This window comes from Aethina tumida, chromosome 3 (assembly GCF_024364675.1).
Source record: "Aethina tumida isolate Nest 87 chromosome 3, icAetTumi1.1, whole genome shotgun sequence".
Taxonomy (NCBI): Eukaryota; Metazoa; Arthropoda; class Insecta; order Coleoptera; family Nitidulidae; genus Aethina; species Aethina tumida.
Window position 1 is genome coordinate 20,742,407 of NC_065437.1, and position 23,364 is coordinate 20,765,770.

The 23,364-nt window shown below is 28.9% G+C and overlaps 2 protein-coding genes across 7 annotated transcripts in view; one reads left to right on the forward strand and one right to left on the reverse strand.

Moving 5' to 3' along the window:
- Positions 1–23,364, forward strand: part of LOC109609094 (uncharacterized) — an 87,325-nt gene that overhangs the window by 11,697 nt on the left and 52,264 nt on the right. The window lies entirely within an intron of this gene.
- LOC109609096 (serine/arginine-rich splicing factor 6-like) overlaps positions 18,700–23,364 on the reverse strand; it is an 82,025-nt gene continuing 77,360 nt past the window's right edge. For 3 of the 4 annotated variants that reach the window (XM_049964408.1, XM_049964406.1, XM_020025723.2), the window contains one exon: positions 18,700–19,689. In XM_049964408.1, coding sequence (XP_049820365.1) covers positions 18,774–19,625 — 852 coding nt within the window. In that variant the 5' untranslated portion in view covers positions 19,626–19,689 and the 3' untranslated portion in view covers positions 18,700–18,773. Of the gene's footprint in view, positions 19,690–21,768; positions 21,959–23,364 lie in introns of those variants that run through there. The other variant, XM_049964409.1, reaches the window with a different exon arrangement.

The window sequence follows — 23,364 nt, forward strand, 5'->3', positions numbered from 1 at the left end:
ATATATTATATATTATATATTTATATATTATATATTATTATATTATATATTATATATTATATATTATATATTATATATTATATATTATATATTATATATTATATATTATATATTATATATTATATATTATATATTATATATTATATATTATATATTATATTATTATATATTATATATTATTATATTATATATTATATATTATATATTATATATTATTATATTATATATTATATATTATATATTATATATTATATATTATTATATTATATATTATATATTATATATTATATATTATATATTATATATTATATATTATATATTATATATTATATATTATATATTATATATTATATATTATATATTATATATTATATATATATTATATATTATATATTATATATTATATATTATATATTATATATTATATATTATATATTATATATTATATATATTTATATATATATATTATATATTATATATTATATATTATATATTATATATTATATATTATATATTATATATTATATATTATATATTATATATTATATATTATATATTATATATTATATATTATATATTATATATTATATATTATATATTATATATTATATATTATATATTATATATTATATATTATATATTTATTATATATTATATTCATTTACAAAAAAGTATCTTTCAAATTTTTCATAAAACTTACCGTTTAGAAGATATCGGAGGTCAAAGTTTGAACAAACAAACATTTCTGTTTTACTTCTAAATTTTATAACTCGTAATTATATTATAAAATATTTTAATAAATATTATAAAATGCGCCACACATCCCTTTGTAGGAAATTAAACGTCCTACAAAAAAGGTCTCATGTGGTTAATATATCACTCTAAGCATTTAGAAGATTCTCAATGGAATTCCAATGCGTACTGATTTTAATAGTTTTTTTAGTTTAGTTTCCATTACAATAAGGCAAAGTATATTAAAGTTTAGTTTACTAAAAAAGGAAAAAAGAAAATAAGTGGTTTTTGTACTTTTGCACATCAGTGTATAACGTATATGTATTTCGAAGCAAAATGCGAGATGCAAATGGCTATTTGTGAAAAGTTTATTAAAAGGTTGCCGGTAAATTTCCCGTATATCATGCATATTTTAAATAGTGCCGGTGCATTTAAAGTCCTGTATAATTACGATTCAGGAGGATCAACGACAAATATGTAAATTACAGTAATTTTTCGAGTAAAAGGTTAAATAAAAACCCTTAACACCACATGTAAATGAAAACGCGGCGTTCCATTTCGAACAAAAACCGTGTTACTGACATACAAATTTCATAAACTTTTCTCTTGCAGTCCGAACGAGTGCACTAGATGTGTTTACGTTTAAAGTTTTCTTTGAAGCCAACATTCAAAATGCGCTCCGCTCGAGCTGTTCGAAACACATTCAAGTGTTTTATTACATTGTTTTTATCGGAACTCCTGAAAAGAATCCTCTTAAAATTTGAAATTTTTATTCGGAACTCATTGAATGGTGTTCGTGTAAAACGTTTTCGTTAGTTTTTCTGTTATATTTTATTAATTTCCTATGATTTTTTCATCCACTAAAAAAACGTACATGAGACCGTTTTAATTCCAAATAATATTTGACCGACATTTACAAATTCCCCTACATAAATTTTTGTAAAAATGCATTTAACGCCACATTTTTAGTTGACATAGATTGATTAGGAGCAGGGTGAACCCAACCATAAATGTTCTGATACTACATGATTAATTTGTAATCTCGGTATTTTACAAAGTGATTATTCCATGCATGAACGTTTAAATATCTGACACGATTTTAAATCCTGAAATTATAAAAGATAACAATTAGTTACATCAAAACTCTTGACAAGAATGTTTTATAATCAAAGTGAGTTTTATCAGTGACAAAAATTAATATGGTCCTTTGTAAAAGATTTTCCAAGAATACAGAATATCTATTCTGTCTCAGGCTGTTCCGTATCAAAATATTTACCTAAATTTTATAGTCAAACAAGTAACAAGTTTATTTGAACAAAGAAGATTTTCATATTTAAGGTTTTAGACAAATTTACTTGAAAGTGGATTGTGAATCATAAATAATAATATTATTTCTATTACTGCGCAAGGCAATCAAAGCGATATGTAGGTTATTGCGATAGCCCAGACTTCCTTTATTCCTACCAACGATTAAAGGGGGCTATTTCAATATGTTCAGTTCCAACACCTGTGATAAGGGTGTCTCAACATCTAGCTTGGATAATCACTCCCTACTAAAGGAAACTACCCCCATTATCTTATCTTTATGTCCGTATACATCCTTCATCAGATAATCAATAGACTCGTAGTGTAACCAAGAAAATTAATTAAGCTATAGGTTACACAATAAATTATTGTCACGGCAGTGATGATTAAACAGACAAAATTTATTATATTTGTGAAGGATTTAATTTCGTGGAAAGTTTATAGTGGGATTACGATTTAGTCGTTTCCAATTTCCCGAACATACGTGTAAAGTTGACATTCTTATTGGCATTAAATTCCATCATCTTAACTTACTGCGTTAGGGAAAAAAACGAATTACCATAAACTCCGTATTCTGAAGGCAAATTTGATTCTTAGGGCAAATTTGCTAATATTGACTGCGAACAGAAACTTAATATAAATCAGCTGGGTTCCGTCCTCCAAAGTCTTTATTGACTCTTGGGGGTGCATGTAGCATACCAAGCTCCAATTTTATTTATCTTTCTCATTACGCACGTATTGTGACTAGTCGGGACACATTGGTTCTTCCCGTTTAAAAATATTAACTCAATAGCTAATGAGTTTAATTTTTACTATATTATTTTTATCACAATTAAATATGACACAATGAATGTACGATAAAAGGAAAAAAAGTCATGTAATAAATATTATTTCATTTTCCATCAAATAGATTTTCTATAAAATTGCTTTATCGCAGTATCAATTACAAACATCTATAAAGCGATTGAGTTTACGATCGACATTTTATTAATATCACACGACTTAAATCTAGGTCCCAATTTTTGATTACAAAAGCTCGTTCGACTTGCAAGCTTTATTATATTTTTACAAATTTATTACACGTACTTCGTAATCAGAACATTTAAAGCGTAAATTATTGTACAACATTTTTAATTCTGAAGCAACATGTACAACGATTTTAGTTGATTTGTGTATATACAAATTATGTAGACAAAAAACTAAATTAATTGTCCTCGACTTAAAATAAGTAGTAAAATTACTGAAAAACTCACAAAATCGCATTTTAATATTTCTGACCGTTTCACAAAATGTCTGCTTTTTCTACTTCTTCCAACATCTGAGGCAGCATGTACAACGATTTTGGTTGATTTGTCTGCATCGAAATTATGTATACAAGAAACTGAATTAAGTGTCCTCGACTTAATTTTAGCGAAATGTGGATACTCAAAATCGCATTTTAATATTTTTGACCGTATCACAAAATGGTTGCTTATTTCTACTTCTTACAACTTCTGAAGCAACATGTACAACGATTTTGATTGTTTTGTCTGCATCCAAATTATGTAGACAAGAAACTGAATTAAGTGTCCTCGACTTAATTTTGCTGAAATGTGTATATTCAGAAAATCGCATTTTAATATTTTTTCCATGTCACAAAATAGTTGCTTATTTCTACTTCTTACAACTCCTGAAGCAACATGTACAACAATTTTGGTTAATTTGTCTGAATCCAAATTATGTAGACAAGAAACTGAATTAAGTATCCTCGACTTAATTTTACTGAAATGTGGATCCTCACAAAATCGCATTTTAATATTTTTCACCGTTTCATAAAATGGTTGTTTATTTCTACATCTTACAACTTCTGAAGCAACATGTATAACGACACTGGTTGATTTTTCTGCATCCAAATCATGTAGACAAGGAACTGAATTAAGTGTCCTTGGCTTCATTTTACTGAAATGTCGATATACACAAAATTGCATTTTGATGTCTCTGACCATTTCACAAAATGGCTGCTTATTTCTACTTCTTACAATTTCTAAAGCAACATGTATAACGATTTTGGTTGATTTGTCTGCATCCAAATTATGTAGATAAGGAACTGAATTAAGTGTCCTTGACTTAATTTTACTGAAATGTCGATAGTCAGAAAATTGCATTTCGATATTTCTGATTAATTCACAAAATGGTTACTTATTTCTACTCCTTATAACTTCTTATATGCAATGTGATTAAATATATGATAGTTTGTGGTGTTTCAATATAGTATCATCCTAAATAACTCACTTCTAGGAAAATTAAGTTAGTTTCATTGGGAAAGAGTCTGAAGTTATTGGTCGAATTCTTAAGTGCTCCATAAAGATGTCTTGAATCGAAGTTGGGAGTACAAAAGCAATGTTGCGTAAGCACTTAGGTAATTTGTACCCGAAGTGTGTTAAATGAGCAGTACACTCCACTGCCAGAGTCCAACAGTTTGCAACAAGAATTTTCCTGAAATCGATAATTGAAACAAATAAAATGGTATAACTAATTTTTGTGAAATAGTTATTTCAACATTCATTCATTATTTCCTTCACTAATTTAATATTAACAATCCAGCAGATTGATTGAACACATGAGAGGAGTATGAAAGAAAAAAATTTTTACTAATAGTACAAAAAATATTCATAGAAACTATTTAATATTGATGTGATAATGCTTGTTGCAACCATTGATGATTTTAACACAACACTGAAACTCCATCTCGTTGGCTTAACTCCAAATACCTAATGAATTCCACTAGATGTACTCCATTTAGTAAATAAACAAGTCCAAGTGTGTAATTAAAACCCAATGTATGTTGCCTTTTCCGGCACTAAATTACACACAGCCAGGTTGCAGGTTATAACAGGTAAGTCTTGTTTAAATATTGACATGCCAGTTGTAGAAGCAAGCAAGTGAACGTTTAGATTGCGGAAAGAGCGCGTAGCCTGGCAAGGATCCTACCAAGATATCCTTGGACCGCGCTGGCTGGGATAAGCAGCCGAGGCAGCAGGAATGGGCATAACGGCAGGCACCCCGTGTGTTGATCGTGTAGCGCCTGCGTGATGACAAAAGCCGGCCGACCTCGCCTCTTCACCTTGTTTTATCCATCGCTTGGTGAGTTGCAGTCACGCTACACAGGCACACACGCGGCTCTCAATTCTCGTTTTGGTGTTTCGTTTTGCACGTTGCCATTTCGAAGGGACACACGCAGGAAGTTGGACGCGATGGACGGACATAATTAGTGTGTTGGTGTGTGTATTTTTCAGGTGGTGCGAGGGGGTGACCGTCGCGTGGGAGACTACACCATACAGGTTAGTTTCCTGCTGCCCCTTGGGTCAGGTTGCACACACGAACCGATATTGTTTTTTAACCTTCGTTTTAATTTTTTTAAAAAATCGACCACTGGAAACATCATCTGGACGGGATATGCTGATTAGTTACGCTTTTGAAATGTTAAAACAAACACATAATTAACTTTAAAATTGAATTTTAATTTATAATGATGATTACTAGTGTAAGAGCAATTTTTTTTCTAAATTAACATAATAATATTTGTTAAAGATAATCAGTTTAATTTTGAATCAAGAAAAATTAAGTCACTTTGATAAACTTTAATTTCCCAACTTGTTCAAACTTTTTTTATATTTTTTAATAAAAATGAAAAAATTTTATTCATACAACAGTGAACAATTGTAATTTATCTAAATATACAGAAATATGTAAATGTCTTCGACCAAATAAGTCACTGTATCTTTTTATCCCTGATCCGGTTTCAACCATGGGTTGGGAGTGAATCTTTATAGTTAAATGCGGCTAGTAAGGTAAAGGTTATTGATATAATTTTGTTGTTGCTTTATATAAATAGTACTAAATTTTTAAAGTTCAATTTTAGCAGGAAAAATATTATTTTAGAGGGAATACACAATATGAATATTAATAATATTAATAAATGTCTATCACATATTAATTTATTTGATTTTCCACTAATAAAGAAATGGTTCCAATATTTCTGTTATATACAAATTGAACTTTTAAAGATATGTCATGAACTGATTTCTTAAAATTTTCTATAAATATTTCACTTCCATTAAGAAAAATTAATTGTGTACTTACTAATACAATAGAATCATAAAATATTCGTAAGCTAATCATATATTATTAAATATTCCATTTGCAATAATCCTCATGTAAAATAAATAAATAGTAAATTCTGTGGATTACAACAAATAGTTTATTGACTTTTATGTACACACACACGCTGAAAACAGTATTCATAATATATTAGTAAATATGGTAAAATACATGGGTACATATTTAATCACTACAATCCCGATTTTTTAAATCAATTTTCATGTTTCGGATAATTCTAAAATATCGGAAACACGTGTCAGATAACTATGATAATCGTACTATTAAAGGGTTCCGAATTAACACCATGTATGTTCATATTCCAAAGGCAGATGCGTCAAGTATTGATTAAACATATTGTATACATTGATTAGGTTCAGTGGTGGAGTCAGAAAAATTATCAAATGAGGACAACTAGTTCGAATTATGAAAAATACTCGTTAAGATTCTTTCAGACATTTATAATTTTAAAGTATTTGTAATTTTAAAGAATATTTAAAATGATCAGGTAATTTAAAATTAAATTTTACATAAAACCGAACTGATTTACATGAAACTGAACTAAATGATTGATGGGAGAAACAGTTACTGAATAGAAAAGAGGATTGAAGAAGTTTGAAACATCAGGGTATGGTATCATCAGTGGCACTAACGTAGAGTTTTCTGCAAATATCCACACATTACAAAATTTAGCAGGAATTTAAAGGATGTTAGAAGTAGTATGTACAAAACACCTATCTGATCACACTGTACATATAACGATTTTTTGTTGCTTGTATTCAAATATACTTGCACATAGCATGTTCTAAGCATTTTGAAAATAGTATTTGCTTAAGAATAAGTGATATATAATCTTGTTATATTATGAGATTGCATTTCTAGATCTGCTTTAATAATCAGTCAGTCGATACTAAAATAAATAAATAAAAATTATAATATTAAAATAATTAAATATAAAATTTATACAGTGTGGCCCATTTGAAAAAAGGAGTATTTGTATATATTGTATTTGTTGTCCGATTTTGACAAACTTTTTTTTCAAATGAAAAGCATGAAAATATGTACTTAGTGCAATTGATATTAGTATAATTAGTATATTATTAGTATATTATTATTTGTGCTATTTTTGACAGTTTATTCTATACATTACTTAATTAAAAAATAAATTCATAAGAATAATATGACTTTTATTTTTTCACAGAATTATGAGCATAATTTTTTTATGAAATTTGGTATATACCCATTTCAGAAGATATTTAATCGAGTAATATAGATTTTCTATTAAAAATTTGTTCAATTTATAATTATTATTTTAAAAATTACCATATAGGTTTTGGTTTTGGGACAAAAAAACGTGGCAACGTACATATTTTCATGCTTTTCAACTGAAAAAAGTCAAAATTGTTGTTAAAAACGGGAAAAAATAAAAATTTTATGAGGGTGTCCGCTTTCAAGTGGGCCACTTTGTATATAAAAAACATTTATTAAAAATACAAAAGATGACAATAATAATTTTCATTACTAGATAAGGTCCAAGGATTATTAAAAAAAAAGATGAGTATTAAGAAATTTGTTTTTCATGGCACATAAAATTTCTCCACTGACTTTTAAATAACTGACATATCTGCTTTCGGTTTAAGGTTGGTTACTTCCAATGAACAACCGGATTAGTGGGCGCGATCAATTGGAAAAAAAGCGGATTTCTCTGACAGGTATTTAGCGATTCCCGAATCGACCTCAAACTATTAGATATTAGCTGTCAAAATTTGCAACACCCCCCAAATTTGCTTTATTTATACGTAGATGTCTTTTGACTTTTCGTAGATCCCACGAAACTATTCTATTCGAATTGCATGGCGCATTTTTATGCCTCCTCAAAAATTTAAAAATTTGTTGTTCCGCATGATTGTAATAATGTGTACATAGTGAATACAATCAAGCATTTCTAAATTTTTATTGTTTTTTTAATTTGTTTTGTACTCGTTCTTTTTCAAATTGGATATGATTATTTGTTTTTTTTTGTTTTCCTTAAGTGTCTGAAATAGATTTATTTTATTAATTGTAAAATATAATTATACGAAGCGTTATATGCGTTCTACGTTTAACGTTTAGTAAATCTTGAAACTACACGAAACGGCACTCTATAAATGTGGTTAACATAATAGGACTAATTTAGGAAGACGTTGTATGGTTACGAGTATATGGCATATTGGAAATTATGTTGTAGTAAATTATATTTTAATTAAAATAAATTTTAATTTATGCAACTATTTAAATTTATATATTTTGATGTGTACCTCAAACATAAATTACCAATTAATTTTCAATTTATATATTTATGTTACCAAATAGGCGACGTTTATTGAATTTTCATATAATAATATTATATTAGGATTTATTAATCTAGCAATATAAACCTTAAAATTTATCATACTTTATAGATTTATTTATAATATTTAATTAATAAATTGTAATTTTGAATTAATTTAGTCATTTTCTATTAACATTTTTATATAATTTAAATGCATAAATATTCATAGTGTAAAAGTGTTAACAATTTATATTACAATTAGTTAAGAGTAACGTCATTAGCATAATAACATGTTGACTTTATCGAGCTCATTTTCCACAATGCATAACAAATTCTCATCTTGTTTCTAAATTGCCATCGTCGAGAAGGAGCTATCGATGAAGAACTATGGTTTCCTATGATCATTAACCAGCTACTTGCCAGCAATTCATTATAGACTTTATTGGAAATATTGATGTGTACCACGCGTATCGAATTTTCATTTGCCCCGGCATGTCTCAATTTCTAACGAGCCATAAATTCGCAATCCGTAAAAATTAACATGGCATGTTCCATTTGTAATGGAATTTATGATTTACTTAACAAAAATTTTATTGATTCGTAACGTATTTTAAACATAAAACTTCAATTGCAAGTATGGCGGCTGGTAATGGCTTCAATTATAAGATGACTTAGTATCATCATGATTTAAATGTGTCGGTACTTAGTAAACTTGGCGGGCCATAATTATTTTTCTTTATACGAACATGCGAGGGCATGTAATTTCTGAAGATCAAACAGAGCTTTACTGTGAAAAAATGAAACATTTTTTAATAAAAATATAAATCCCCTGTTTACGTAAAACGGAAGGAAAATTGAATAGTAAATGGTATGGGAAAAAATATGTAAATATATGAATAGTCACAATTATTGTTTCATCAAGTGTCCTTAAACGTAAAAATAAAATAGTACTTATCCTAGGTCAGTCGTGGCACTGCTATTATTAAAGGAATATTAATATTCACAACAATAATGTTCAAGTTTCAGCTGCGTGGTTAAATTACTAACTGACAGTTCAAAATAAAATTAAAACAAAAGATCACAACGGAAATCAGTAAAAGTTTATGGAGTTTCTATATATTCATTATCAACCAAAATATAAATAGTGGACAGTCTAATTCAAAGGTGATCATATAAATGTGTTTGATGAAAATCGTCTAGGTTATTCAAATGACTACACTCACTACATTTTGGCAACTCATTTAGATATGAAAAAGTACAAAAAATATTTGAAATGCTTCCGGATCCACCATATTCATCTGATTTAATACCTACGGATTATATGATATTTCTAAATAAGAAAAAATGGCTCTACCGAAAAAAATTGGCTCTAATAATGAGGTCATTGCTCAAACGAGTACTTCTATTGAAGGATTTTTTTAAAAGATAAAGCATTGGATTAAATGAATCGAATTGAAAGGTTGAATGGTGAATTATGTTGAAAAATAGAATAAAGTTTTTCATACACTCTTCGTAACAGTTAAACGAATTTAAAAACGTCAAGTAAACGAACAGCCCAATTTATACAACTTTGTTTATGAAAGTCTACCTTTCAAAATGAATAAAATGAATATTTAATTTAATATTCTTTTATAATTTAGTTTTATATGTAATTATAAAATATATTATCTGTTAATCTAACAAAGTTTAAATTTTGCTAATTATTCTGTAACTGTTACCTTTATGTTTCTACTTAAAATAATCCGTTTAATGGTTTGGTATATACAGAATTGGCTTTTGTACTTTAATCTCTTCCATCTCATGTCAAGTTTGCTTACCGACTGTTAATTACAGATAAAGGTACAATGGACACTTTGATCTATTGCCTGGTGAGAGAACATGTGTACGAATTAAAATTCACAACTGCACTTTAGGTAAAATGAATACACAAAAACTTCAATTCAGTAAAAGTAATTATGACAGTAAAAGTATCTATTATTTTATTATTACACAATGAAGTGAACTGTTTTTGCTGCAGTAGTTAAGCCATTTAATAACCAGGTTATTGAAGATTTTAGCATCCCACAGAATTAAGTTATAGATCTTTCGCACGCCAAGTTTTCATCTATTATATCAAACTTTGACTGACATAAGGTAAAATTGCGTTTCCCACATTAATGATACGAATATTGCATAGCGAGAGGTTATAACGGATTAATACCATTATTTGATGTGTAAGAGCAATTTCACTCGATATCAAATAAGTTGTGTATTGTGTGCAAATCTTAAATGTCATTAAAAGTATCTTTCATTAATAAACTTTCATATCTATTAAAACATAACTAACCAAATTCAACTTTTTTATTTAAGTAATATTTAATGAGACAGGTTCATATTTCTATGTAAATATTTAAAACGTACTTTATGACAAATTAAAAACATTTTTAATAATTAATATCAATATATCTGATATAGGAATTTGATACATATCTATATCGGGTTTTGAATATTTCTATTTAATGACAACTGCTTCACAATCCACTCAGCATTAGTCTTTATGTACAAGCAATTAGTGCAAATATTGCCTGTCTCTCTTTATTTACAAGTATCGTTTCGTTGGTAATGAAACTATGATTATTCATATATTTTTATCGAAAAGCTCGAACATGTTGCTGGAAAAACAGTCATCGTAAACTACAATTGTATGCGAAATTTGTGCACTAAAATTGTTCGGTGTGGATAACAATAAATTAATCTGTTTGGAATAAATTATAAAAAAAATACCTGAATACATATTGTTTAATAATTTTACTTTTCCCATAACATTCGAAGTGATATTTTCTATAAGTATTCCATTCATTGCTACTTCTCAAGGAAAAAATAAGTAAAATCCACACGCACATTATGACACAATTTGAAATTATTATTTATTTATTATTTTGTCATACCATATTTTATATTGATGGTATTCTATTTGAACATTACAAGATCAATAACTTTTCAATATGTAACAAAAACGTGCGATCGATTAAATTCCATCGTGTTTGAAGTTGGGTTAACATAATTAACATTATTTTTGAGTGTTTCCCCGGAATAAATAACGTCAATTCCTATGCGTATCCCGTTTCGGAAGGTATAATTACTTGGAGGTAGCTTCCGATGCGATGGGGCTCATTGAAGTGTGTTAACTGTGGGAATAAAAACAAATGAGCTGCGAAATGGAATTGAGAAATAAAACTTGAGAGTAGATTAGCGGGACTCGGATAAGAGAATAGGCCGCATGAAATTATGCAGAACGCATGTGAATAAGAAAAACTACTGGTGTTACCTAGGTATTACTCAAAAGTACATTTGGGAAAGTAAACTGTATTTTGACTGGGCTCCCGCTTAAAAGGTGGTGGTAGCCTTCGAACATGAAATTTTTTTGGTGCCATGTGTTCATGAACATATCGCACATTTATGTCAACATTCCATCAGAGTTTTATAAGGGTTTTTTTTACGATATGTAATATGAGTCAGGTAGAAAATTCCTTCGAGATTTGTTTGCCTACTGGAGTCAATGTCACTTTCCTCGCCTCGCTCGTCGGATGCTGAATTAGCGACTTCGCACAGGTGTTTCCGTGGGAATTTTGCTGTTATTTTTAAAATAAAACATGCCGAATATGCTATTTTTGAATTTAACAGTGACGATGATGTCTCCGAATTTATTACAAGGGTCGAGCAAACAGACATTTAATTTTATTAATTACCATTGTCGAGAGACTAAAATCAAAAATTTTAAAATAAAATTAATTATAACTATTTGAATCTACAAATTTTATATATTTATATTTAGAACATTCAAATATATATATATATATATATATATATATATATATATATAACTTCCGTCACTCTAGAATATGTTCCTAGACACCTTTAAAAAATGTCCTGAAAAGGTGAGTTCTTAATTTTAACAGAGGTCCTCCTCATCTTAGTTTTTCATTTTTTCTTCAGTTCAATATGGCAAAATCCATATCTCGTCATTATTTGATCATAAAGAAAATTTGTATTTTCATTTCTTGTATGAAATTGAACGCTTTACAAAAAGTCTCTTACTATTTATATTAGAGGTCATTTTATCAGAGGTCAAAGTTTGAAGGCTTAATAAAAATTTTACTTCTAAATTTTATAACTCTAGATAAATAAATTTTATAAAATGCGCAACATATATTTTTGTTGGATATTAAACACTGTATAAGAAAGGTCTCTGGTAGTTACTCGATTATTTAAAAGATATTTGCATTCGAATATCAATGTGTATGATTTTAAAAGTTTTTAAATAAGTATTTTAAATTTATCCATTCCAATTTTGAGATAATTCAGTATCTATTTCAGAAAGTTTTATATTTAAGGAATATCATTAACTATATCAATAGAAAAGAAAAGAAGTATATATATTAAAATTCAGTTAATTATTTGGTTATAGTTAAATACAAGAAGACACAACTTAGGAGCTCTAAAAGAAATAGAAATATCAACATTTGAAACTAAATTCTCAAATTCCTTAGATATAAATTTTGTGGAAAAATAAATTGAGTTACATTTTAAATAAACCCGTTGAAAAATATTAAATTACGATACTAAATTATGAATAGAGCAAAATTATGAAAAGAAAATATTTTTAAAAAATTGATTAGAAATAAATATATTTCGAAATAAAAGATAATACATAACTTAAAAACTGTAATTCTATCAAAATAAATTCAAATTTTTATGAATATTTTCATAACTTAAATGGATAAATTTAAAATATTTATTAAATAACTATTAAAATCAATAGACATTGATATTCGAATGGAAATATCTTCTAAATAATCGATTAACTACAAGAGACTTGTAGAGAGTTTCATATCTAATTAGAAGTAAAAGAGAATTTTTTGTTAAACTTTGACCTCCGATATATTAATATAAATTGTAAGATATCTTTTTTGTAGATCGTTCAATTTTCTACAAAGATATATGTTCTGCATTTTATAATATTTATATATATAGAGATATAGATACCTTTTTTGTAGTGCATTGAATTTCATTTTTTATTAAAAATCATTGTTGAAATAATAAAGTTTTGGAATTTCTAAATTAAAAATACATATTTGAATATAAATAAATAGTGCAAATTCCAAATATTTGTATCTATTTGAATATACAAATTACAAAGCGTATATTTCATATCCAATCATTTTTATTGATAAAATTCTAATTTTGAATTTGTAATTGTAGAGGCCTTTGAAATAACTCATACTATAAATAAAATAAATATTTTCATAAATTCATAATGAAATTATCTGAAAATAAAACAAAAAAAAAAAACTAAAACGACATAATATTTTAGAATACAATGGGAACTGTTAATACTGAAAGTCAATTTATAATATTTAGTAATTATTTTGTATCAATTAAATAAAAACCATTTTAATTTAGATTATTATTATTAAATATATAAACGAAACATTTATTTATCATAATTAAATTGAATTTTAAACTAATTTTATGAAATACGTATATTAATTAAAATGTTTTAAAATAAATTTTTATTGTTTCATTACTTTTTGTATAAAATAGTATAAATTTAATATGACAAAATTATATTATATTATGAAAATATTGTATAACAAAGTATCTGTTTTATTAATTAATTATTAAATATTTTGATAATCAGAGAATTATATAGTATTATTTAATAATTATAAATTGTACAAATTTTATACAGATGAATAAAATATAAATAGATAAATAACATATACAAGTATAGGTTATCTAACACAAGTCACAAGAGGTTATAAATTCCATGTCATAAATTATAATACTAATGTCTGAATTGCTGCTGGCCTGTGATGTATATTGATTCATAATAAATTGCGTTATAATTAATGTTGTCATAAACCATCCTATGGGCACATAACCGGTATTAAATGCTTAGAACACAATTGAATATTTGAAAAAGTTTGCACTCAAACTATAAGCGTGCATTAATAATGCATGGAAAATGATCTTTTCCAATCCATTAATAAACATTTTAGGATGACATTAAATCCTTGTAATCCTAACACGGTCCATTTTGTTTGCGAAATATGTCACCCCTTTTATCTCCAAACTTTCATATAGACGTCAGAATGTCAAACTATTTTACCAAGTTCTGCAACGGAAGATAATCCTCATTAGTTCGACGTATTGATTGTTATGGACATGATCAGATTAATTGGTGAAACGTATTCGTTTAGAGGTATCCCACACTGGTTCATTTTAACTATTACAAATATTTCCCGACAGAGAAGAATTGATTAAACTGTGATATCTCTAAACACTTACAGTAGTAGCCATAATTATAAATATGTTTTTTGTGGTCTTCCATTGCTCTTTGAACGTAAATAGATTATTTTAATCATTGGCCGAAGTGAAACTGTAAAAAAATTATAATTCAAAGTTTACGGCTAAATAAGTCAATCGTTTCCCGTATTATTAAATAAAATTATACAATAGAAATTCTAAAGTGGCAGCCACGAAAAAAATTGTCTGAGAAACTACAGAAAATAGACAACTGGATAATTCGAATGTTAATTATATCATCAACTGAAATTAAAACCAAACTGATAGAAATGGGGCCTGCTGAAATTAATTTAAGCTTGTGGAAAGATGGGCTCTGGATGGGTATTTGTATGACCTTAGACCGAGTAATTTTTAATAACGTGTCTTAACTTAATTTATAAAAAATGATGGTTCGGCTTATGTTAAACATCTTACAGGAACAAAACTACACAGAATGTTTATTATAGCCACAGAAAAAGATGATGGCGGTTGAATTATGATATGGGGATGCACCAATTCTTCCGGCGTAAGCCCCTTAGACTAATTTGTATACAGGGATATATTAAACAACAATTTGCTTCAAAATCTCTTTCAAAATTAAACTGCTATATTTATGTCCAGTTTGATTCAGAAAAATATACATGTAATATTTTATAGAATAATGATATAGTAGTTTTTATAATACTGTATAAAAAACGACAATTGTAAATTAATATTTCAATATATATATATATATATATATATATATATATATATATATATATATATATATATCAATTTTTCTCAAATAGGAAACACCTACTATATACCAGTAAAAACCCACCAATTTAGACACTCCATAAAAGAAGTAAAATTATTTTTATTCTAAATTAATTAAATAAAAGAACCATTCGATTACCTATACCAATTACTTAATAAATTACTTTCGATAAATAAAAGTGTCATAAACATTTATTTATCGAAAATCAATTCATAATATGAACGACCATGGGAAGACAGGAAATTTTGACAATACTTGCCGCACAAAACAGTTGTTACGGCGCCTATGCCACACTATACTCGTGGGTGACGTCATCTTTGTTATTTTATCGATAATTTTACACAGGGATTATACCCAAAGCGAATTCAACTTCGCTCTATTTCCGTTCTAATCCACTGAAACTACAAGGATAAGCGAACGGTAAACAACTACACACACTATTTGATGTACTATTGATTTAATAAAACGCATTCATTTTGTAGTATTTCGATCGTATTTTGTTTGTATGTGGCGGAAATACATCTAAAAAAGTCAAATCCAACTGAAACGGGTAAATATGTGAATAAAAAATTTGGAAGGTTCGGAAGTACGGGCCCAACATATTTAATCTCATTATAATTCAGCAACTTGACGACGCTTTTACAAATACAACTCCAAAGTTGTTTCTGCCTACACAATGAAATTCAAGTTGAGTATTATTTATACTTAAAATGCAAACGTTACGAAGTAATTTCAGTTATGTAGCAACAAGGATTTTCCATTTATGTTAAAATACATCCCATTTAGCTCGTAATAATTTTTAAAATTCCATTCGGGCACACTTGCCTTAACGGTGATGTGTTTTAATAAATCCTATTTAGTCGTCTACTTCATTATGAATAAATGTCGTGTACATAATATACTTTTCTTTCCATTTTTTTTCGTTGTGGTTCTTTTAACAAGTTGGCTCACTGATAAAATTATATATTACAATTTTCGCAAAAATTTAAGAAACATCTCGACGTGATAAAGAACAGCAGATGCTTGATAATTTATTGCCAGTTTTGCCTTTGGCCACGTCTGTAATCGTGATATAAATCAATTAAATGTGCAGTGAATTACTCGAGAGGCTCGTTTATCTTTGCGAAATATTCTTTCGGTTCATACAATGTATTTTCGGATTAACATACTTACTGCTTTAGTCGGGTTTCTATATTATTATAGGAATTGCGATTTATTTGGATATTACTAATACAGTAAATTTTATGTCGCTATTTTGGCTGTACTTAGTTAGCGCCTCCACCAAAATTTAAATCTTTAGTTAATGTTAATTATTATTTATTTGATTATCATAATAAAAATAAATTATACACATTGTGTGTCTTTCGTAGAGGCCAGAATTTTAAATTAATGTTACTTTTTATATATTTAATAAATCAAATCAAATAAATAACATCCAATTTCTGGTAACATATTTATTTGTAAAAAAATCAATTAATTTATCTGTTGTTTAGTGCCAGTGTAAAGTACCTCAAAGAAGGCTTTCTAAAGATTTTGCCTCTATAATTACAATTTTGAAATATGACACTCTGAGTCAACAATAAGCAGCCCAAATGGCTTGCAATCGCATATGAAACCATTATTGGCAAACTGATAATGCCAGTACACAATATGGTGGTGATCAACAACGAGCTACGACTAGAAGACAGGACATTTTCCTGATTATTTCTGATACACTAAATCGCACATTGTCTACAACTAGGGTTTGTACAGATGATAGAAGGACTATAAATCTATGTACCATCTGAAGAAGATTGCATGAAACAGGTCTTAGAGCCAGCCAGTTTTTGACACTTTATTAAACACGGAACATCAGGTTATTCGCAAACGATGGCTGAATCTAGATACATATTACATCACATTAGACATAGTTTGAACGTGGTGATAGACATCATGAGCAAAACTTTTCAACTCTGCCTTTAAAGGTGGTGAAAGAGGTGGTCTCTACGTTTTTGAGACTGCAATCTAATTGAACACGTATGAAACCGTCTTCAAAGTCAAGTGTGCACTCGAAACGACCAGCTTCAAAATTTGAAGAAGCTTGCTAATACACTGTTCGTATACCAAGAAGGAATCGACCAAGTACTGATTACTGATTGGAAAAATATAACGTTAATATTCTATTTTTTAATTTTAATTAATTTTGTTTCATTAATTTCCCAGTTTTATTACTGGTTTGCAATTTGTTTAAACTATGCAGAAGATTACATTTAACATAGTTGTTGCAATATAATAATAATTTAATGATATAGTTATTTTTGATTCAATCTATTATCCACTACAAAAAACACGTGTGTATGGAATTTTTTAACAATACTTTACTGTTTAACTTTTAATACACAGCGTAGGTCGAAATATGGTATCCGTCAAGTACTTAAAAGAGTCATCTATAAAAAAACATTGTGTTGGATATAGTCACGAAGTGTTTAATGTTAAGAGGATCAATCAAACTTATTTTCCTTTCGCCTTTATCATTTCGTTATACAATATAGCTTTGTACGTTTTTAAATTCCATAACAACGCACAGGTTCATAGAGTTTAATTTAGGAAATTGTGGATTCGCAGGCAATTGCCCTGCTTCATCATAAATTTACTCCCGCTTGGTTTACATCGTAAACTTTTACAATTGCGCCATGTAATTCAAACTTCCAAATAAATTTATTTTCAAAATAAATAACGTTGTGTTTAAAGGGCTATTTCAATTAAAGCCAATCTTGTCGTGGTTTATGAATTTCAATATTTAGAATTATTTATAGAATATCCATTTTTGCATTAGATGGAATGGCATATCAAAACGCAAATGGCAATTAGAGCAATTTCAATATACCACGTTTAATTTACCAAAAAATTCTTGTGGCGCATATGAATCTGGCATTGTAATAAATCACCCGAGCAAAATATCCGGGGTATAAATTAGCCGGATTGTATGAATGGGAGCAATAAATAATTTAGTCAGCAATACTGTATGTCGGAATTTATCCATACCCATTGGTAATTGAAACGAAACTGTGTTTTAAATACGTTGTCGATTTAGGCTGGATGTGACCAAAAATGTCTCAGTTAAAGTTGATAGTATTAAACCAATATATATTTAGAAAAGTAGACTTTATTTATTACTATAAATATACACATCACGTTTTGCATTGTCTTCCATGCATTTGCTTAGTATTCGATACGGCTTCTCTTATATGAGATAAGACGGTATTCTTCGTCCATCCTAGAGCGTGAACTTGATCGAGACCTCTTCACTCCTTGACGATGCTCACCCTGCTCCTTCAAAATGTCAACAAACGGCACTATCTTAATACGTCTTCCATTGAGTTTCGTGTCGCTCAAGGTGTCAATAGCTCTCCACATGTCCCTCTCGGTGGCAAACTCAACAACGCCTTGGTTGCGTTGCCTGTTGTGCGCATTCGCATAGGTGACCACTCCGGCCTCGCTCATCAAATTCTTCAAACCTTTCCAGTCGATCTGCGTTGTCAAATTCTGAACAATAACGCGGTGATTTGTTCTAATGGGAGACCTCTGGCGTCTAGGTGGCGGCCTTCTGCTCTCAGCGCTGTTATTAAGAACTCGTACGGTCACACGTTTTCCTAAAAATTCAGTGTGACTGAGAGTATCAGCGGCCCTTACAGCGTCCCTCATTTCGTCAAACGTCACGATTGCAGCACGGGACGTGAAGTGAATACGAACAATGTGGCCCATATCCTTAAAAAAGGCACGCAGGTCCTGTTGGTCTGCTTTCGACGACACAGGCTCAACCAAAACTCTGCCGCATTTCTTTATTTTTTGTACGTTGGTGTACTCAACGGTCACTCGTTGACCGTTTAGTGTTTCGCCGTTCATCTCTCGAATGGCCTTCTCAGCTGATTCGGCATCTTCGAAGCTGACAATGGTGAATTCTTTCTTAATTTCGATGTCTAAGATATTTCCGAAGTCACGGAAGAAGTATTCTATATCCTCGCAGGTCGTTGAGGGTTGCGTCGGGCACACAAATACTTTAAAACGGGGCATGATTGTTTGATTGATAGAATCACTTCCAAGTATAGTTCCAGAAGCGGTGTTGGTGTCGAGCTGCCTGTGAAATTAAATTTGCTTCGTTATATACATGTAATTTTTGGTACAGGTATCAAATAAGATCGTAGTGATCCGTTCCAGGTAATAATGAATTTTGAAACATTTTACTTTATTAATTTGGATTTATGTGTATTAAAAATAATTCTGAAGATTATCTGTAACATGATTTTTTTGATTATTTATCGAATATTTGTATATTCGTTTAGTGTTGACTTTTAAAATGATTATTTGGATAAAGTCCAAATGTATGTGTCATACTGCGTAACATTCTGCAGTAAAACTTGCATTCAATTACAGCATCTTAGAAAGTATACCGTAGTTTAAGGACACATCAATGTGTAATGTTAAAGTTTTAATGGCACCCAAATGGGCTGTTATTCCACATTTTTCTTAACTAGTCGATTAAATAAAGGTTTCTCTACACTTATACCTTATAAGACGTTAACTAAACAAAAAGGCACTATATATAACAACATTGCATTAAGAAAATAGAAACAAAAATAACATTGGGATCTATAAATTTAGTAATGGCGTGTACGGAAATGAAAAAGTTTGCATGTTTTGAAGTTATTTGGGTCGTGGCAGCAGTTAGATAAACTGAAATGAGTAAATTAATGTGGCATAAAATTTGAAAAAAGGAATTTGTTTTAAGTAGTTTGTAGTATCTAATAACACCAAGTAAGTAATTTAATTGTCTTTTTTTTGTTTATAATTAGACAAATATGTTAATTAATAAAGTTTCATTGTTTATACTATTCTTATTGACAAAAATTTTCTTAACCTTTTACAAAATTACTTTGCAGCATATATGAAGATTGCTTTACATATTCAAATATTATACATTTTCTCCTGAATTTTAATTACATTTTGTTCTTATATATTAATAAAAAGCAACAAGTATCATGCAAATGTAACGTTACTTTTTTAAAATTAATATTAATTACAGTATTTGATATTATTATTTTATTTCTACCTTGTGTAAAGATTTTATTTAACACAACATACTTAGAAATTAATTAACTTTCTTTTAGTGCTCAAACAAATTTATTTAATGCTGTAATAATTTAAATTTTAGTAATTTTGTATACATTTTGGTAGCAGAATAAATATTTCTTTGGGTTCATAATTTTGTGATTAAAACTTTTAATTAAACGACTTCCTCACTTCCAGTGTAGTTCCTGGATAAAAACTTTCTAAATTTCAAGCAGAGGTTGTGTAAATACTTAACTTATACTTTGTGGGTTTTCGTATTTTACCTTGATATTAAATATAGCAGAAATAGACTCTGTAACTTTCAAGAAAGTTTGTTTCGTCTAGAAAGTCATTTCTAAATATTACACAAAAGTTGTAAATTGTATAATTAAATTAGAGTAGCATCACATTGATTGTGCATTTCTGATGATAATCAATTAAGTTTGCCACTATCTATGACAGATTGATTGGCGAAATCAATTTCCAAGTATACAGTAGTTTGTAACTAGAAACAGTGACCACAAACAACTAACTTCAAAATTATGTCCCATTCGGACGCTGGCGACATCCTTTCCTGAATTCCGCACGATATTGATGCCCTATACTATAGTTATTCATCAACAAGTGTAGCAGAGCCCATAATCAAGACTGTACATCAGAAGCTGCAGTAGAACTACTTAACGGCGCAGATAAATAATAGCCGTTGGCATCGTGCCTGCGTATTATAACCGGGGATGACACGACAATGAATGTTTATATTTGTGCTTCCTGCACTCAAATATGCGCTCACATCCGGCATTCCACTACACCGTGTCCGCCTATTCACGCAGGCTATTCAGAGTTATTATGGTCGGCCTTCGTTACATTTTCATCGCGAAACTCGATGGATTTTCGAATTGTGGTAAAAAATGAAAAATCGAGTTTGGGAATTACGATTATGACCTACAGTTGTTTCAAGGTATTAAAATGTTTATATTATAATTTTACCCTAATTCCTTTGAGGCAAAAGTATTTTTAATTAGTATACTTAATACGGTTTTAAACAATTATTCGAAGACTAATCCTGTTAATTACTAGAGTAAATGACATACAGGTACTACCAACTTACCAGGTAGCTTAAACGTCAAGTGCAGACTTGGTTCCAAATGGTTAATTTGAACTATTTTGATTATTTCCAAATCACTTAAACTAGTTCCTTATTAATACTGTTAGAGATATTTTAACAAAAACTAGTACATTAATTTTTTAAATGTCTGAAAAGTCAACTTTGAATAATGTATATGATATTTTCTACTGATATTTTTGTTAAATTTGACAATGTCATTTGGTAAAACAAAGATATACTGGTTTTAATAAAAAATGAAACATTAAGAATTTGTAGAGCAATTTAAATGAAATTTTCAAAATAAGTACAACTTAGTAATATATCCAAATGATTAAAATTTGGTTACATTACCATTTCAAATACATTCTTGTAAGATATATTAAACGATTAAAACGTAAACAAAAAACTATAAGGGCTGTTTCCATTACACCTGTTTTTTTTTGTTGCATCAATACTCATGTCTATCTGACGAGTTTTTTACCAAAAATATGGGATTTTTGTTAGTTGTACTGTTGGAATTTAAGTAGACAACACGTTATAGATGTCCAGAGTTCGTCAGCATGAGCATTTTTATCAGTTAAGTGACTTTGAGCGTAGTCACTGGTATGAGGGAAACCAGACTGTCATTGGGGGACACAGCTCATTGCGAAGACCGTGCTAAATCAATGGTGTTAAGGTCCAGATGGTCTGAAGGATCCAGAAGCACCACAAAACGAGAAGAACGGCATTTGCGAATGTTGGCTCTCACAGACAGGTTAAGGAAGCAGAATGTCAATGATGTCGATGTATTGGCGCAGAGGTTTTGGTTACCGTTCATACCGGCCATTTTTGTGTCTCTAACCCGTCTTCATCAAGCTCACAGGTTGGAATGGTATTATGCAGAATAAACTAATTTCACTATAATCTGACCAAATTGTAATCATTTAAATACCTTACTGAAACTGAGACTGAAATTTCATTAAAATTGTCCAACAAATTCTAAGTATTGCATTTTTATTAAAACCGGTATATATGAGTATACGTTAATCTGTATTATTCAATGTTTTGGATATTTATTCTAATTATGTATTTACTGCTGTCTATGTTGTAGATTAAATATATCATGTATATTATCAATAATATCATAGATATAAGAACATCAATTTTGTGGTATAAAAGCATTTAAATAGAGTTGGATGAAATTTCAAAACTTTCTTTTGACGACGATAACTCCCAACATTCGTTTTAAATCATCCATATTCAGAAACTTGTTAGCCTCTGCGAAAAAAGTTCTGGCATAAGAAAATAAGTAATAAAAAAAGATTTTATTTAGCAGACGGGCTCGACCAAAATAACTGCACATCTTGATATATTTTCTTATAATAATTGAAAAGGCTTGTGAAGTGAGGGTCCCAGATATATCTCATATTTTGCACATAAAGAGACTTTTTCTTATCATACATGTACATATGGGTCGATATAATATTATCCGCACCTTTTGGACCCTTTCCTTTTATTTTATGTCCTATTCCTTATTTTATAAAGTTGATGCCACGGACGGACCAATAAATTATTCATGTCGAATGTATTTTTCAATGCAAGGGTTTTGTGGGTTCCAAA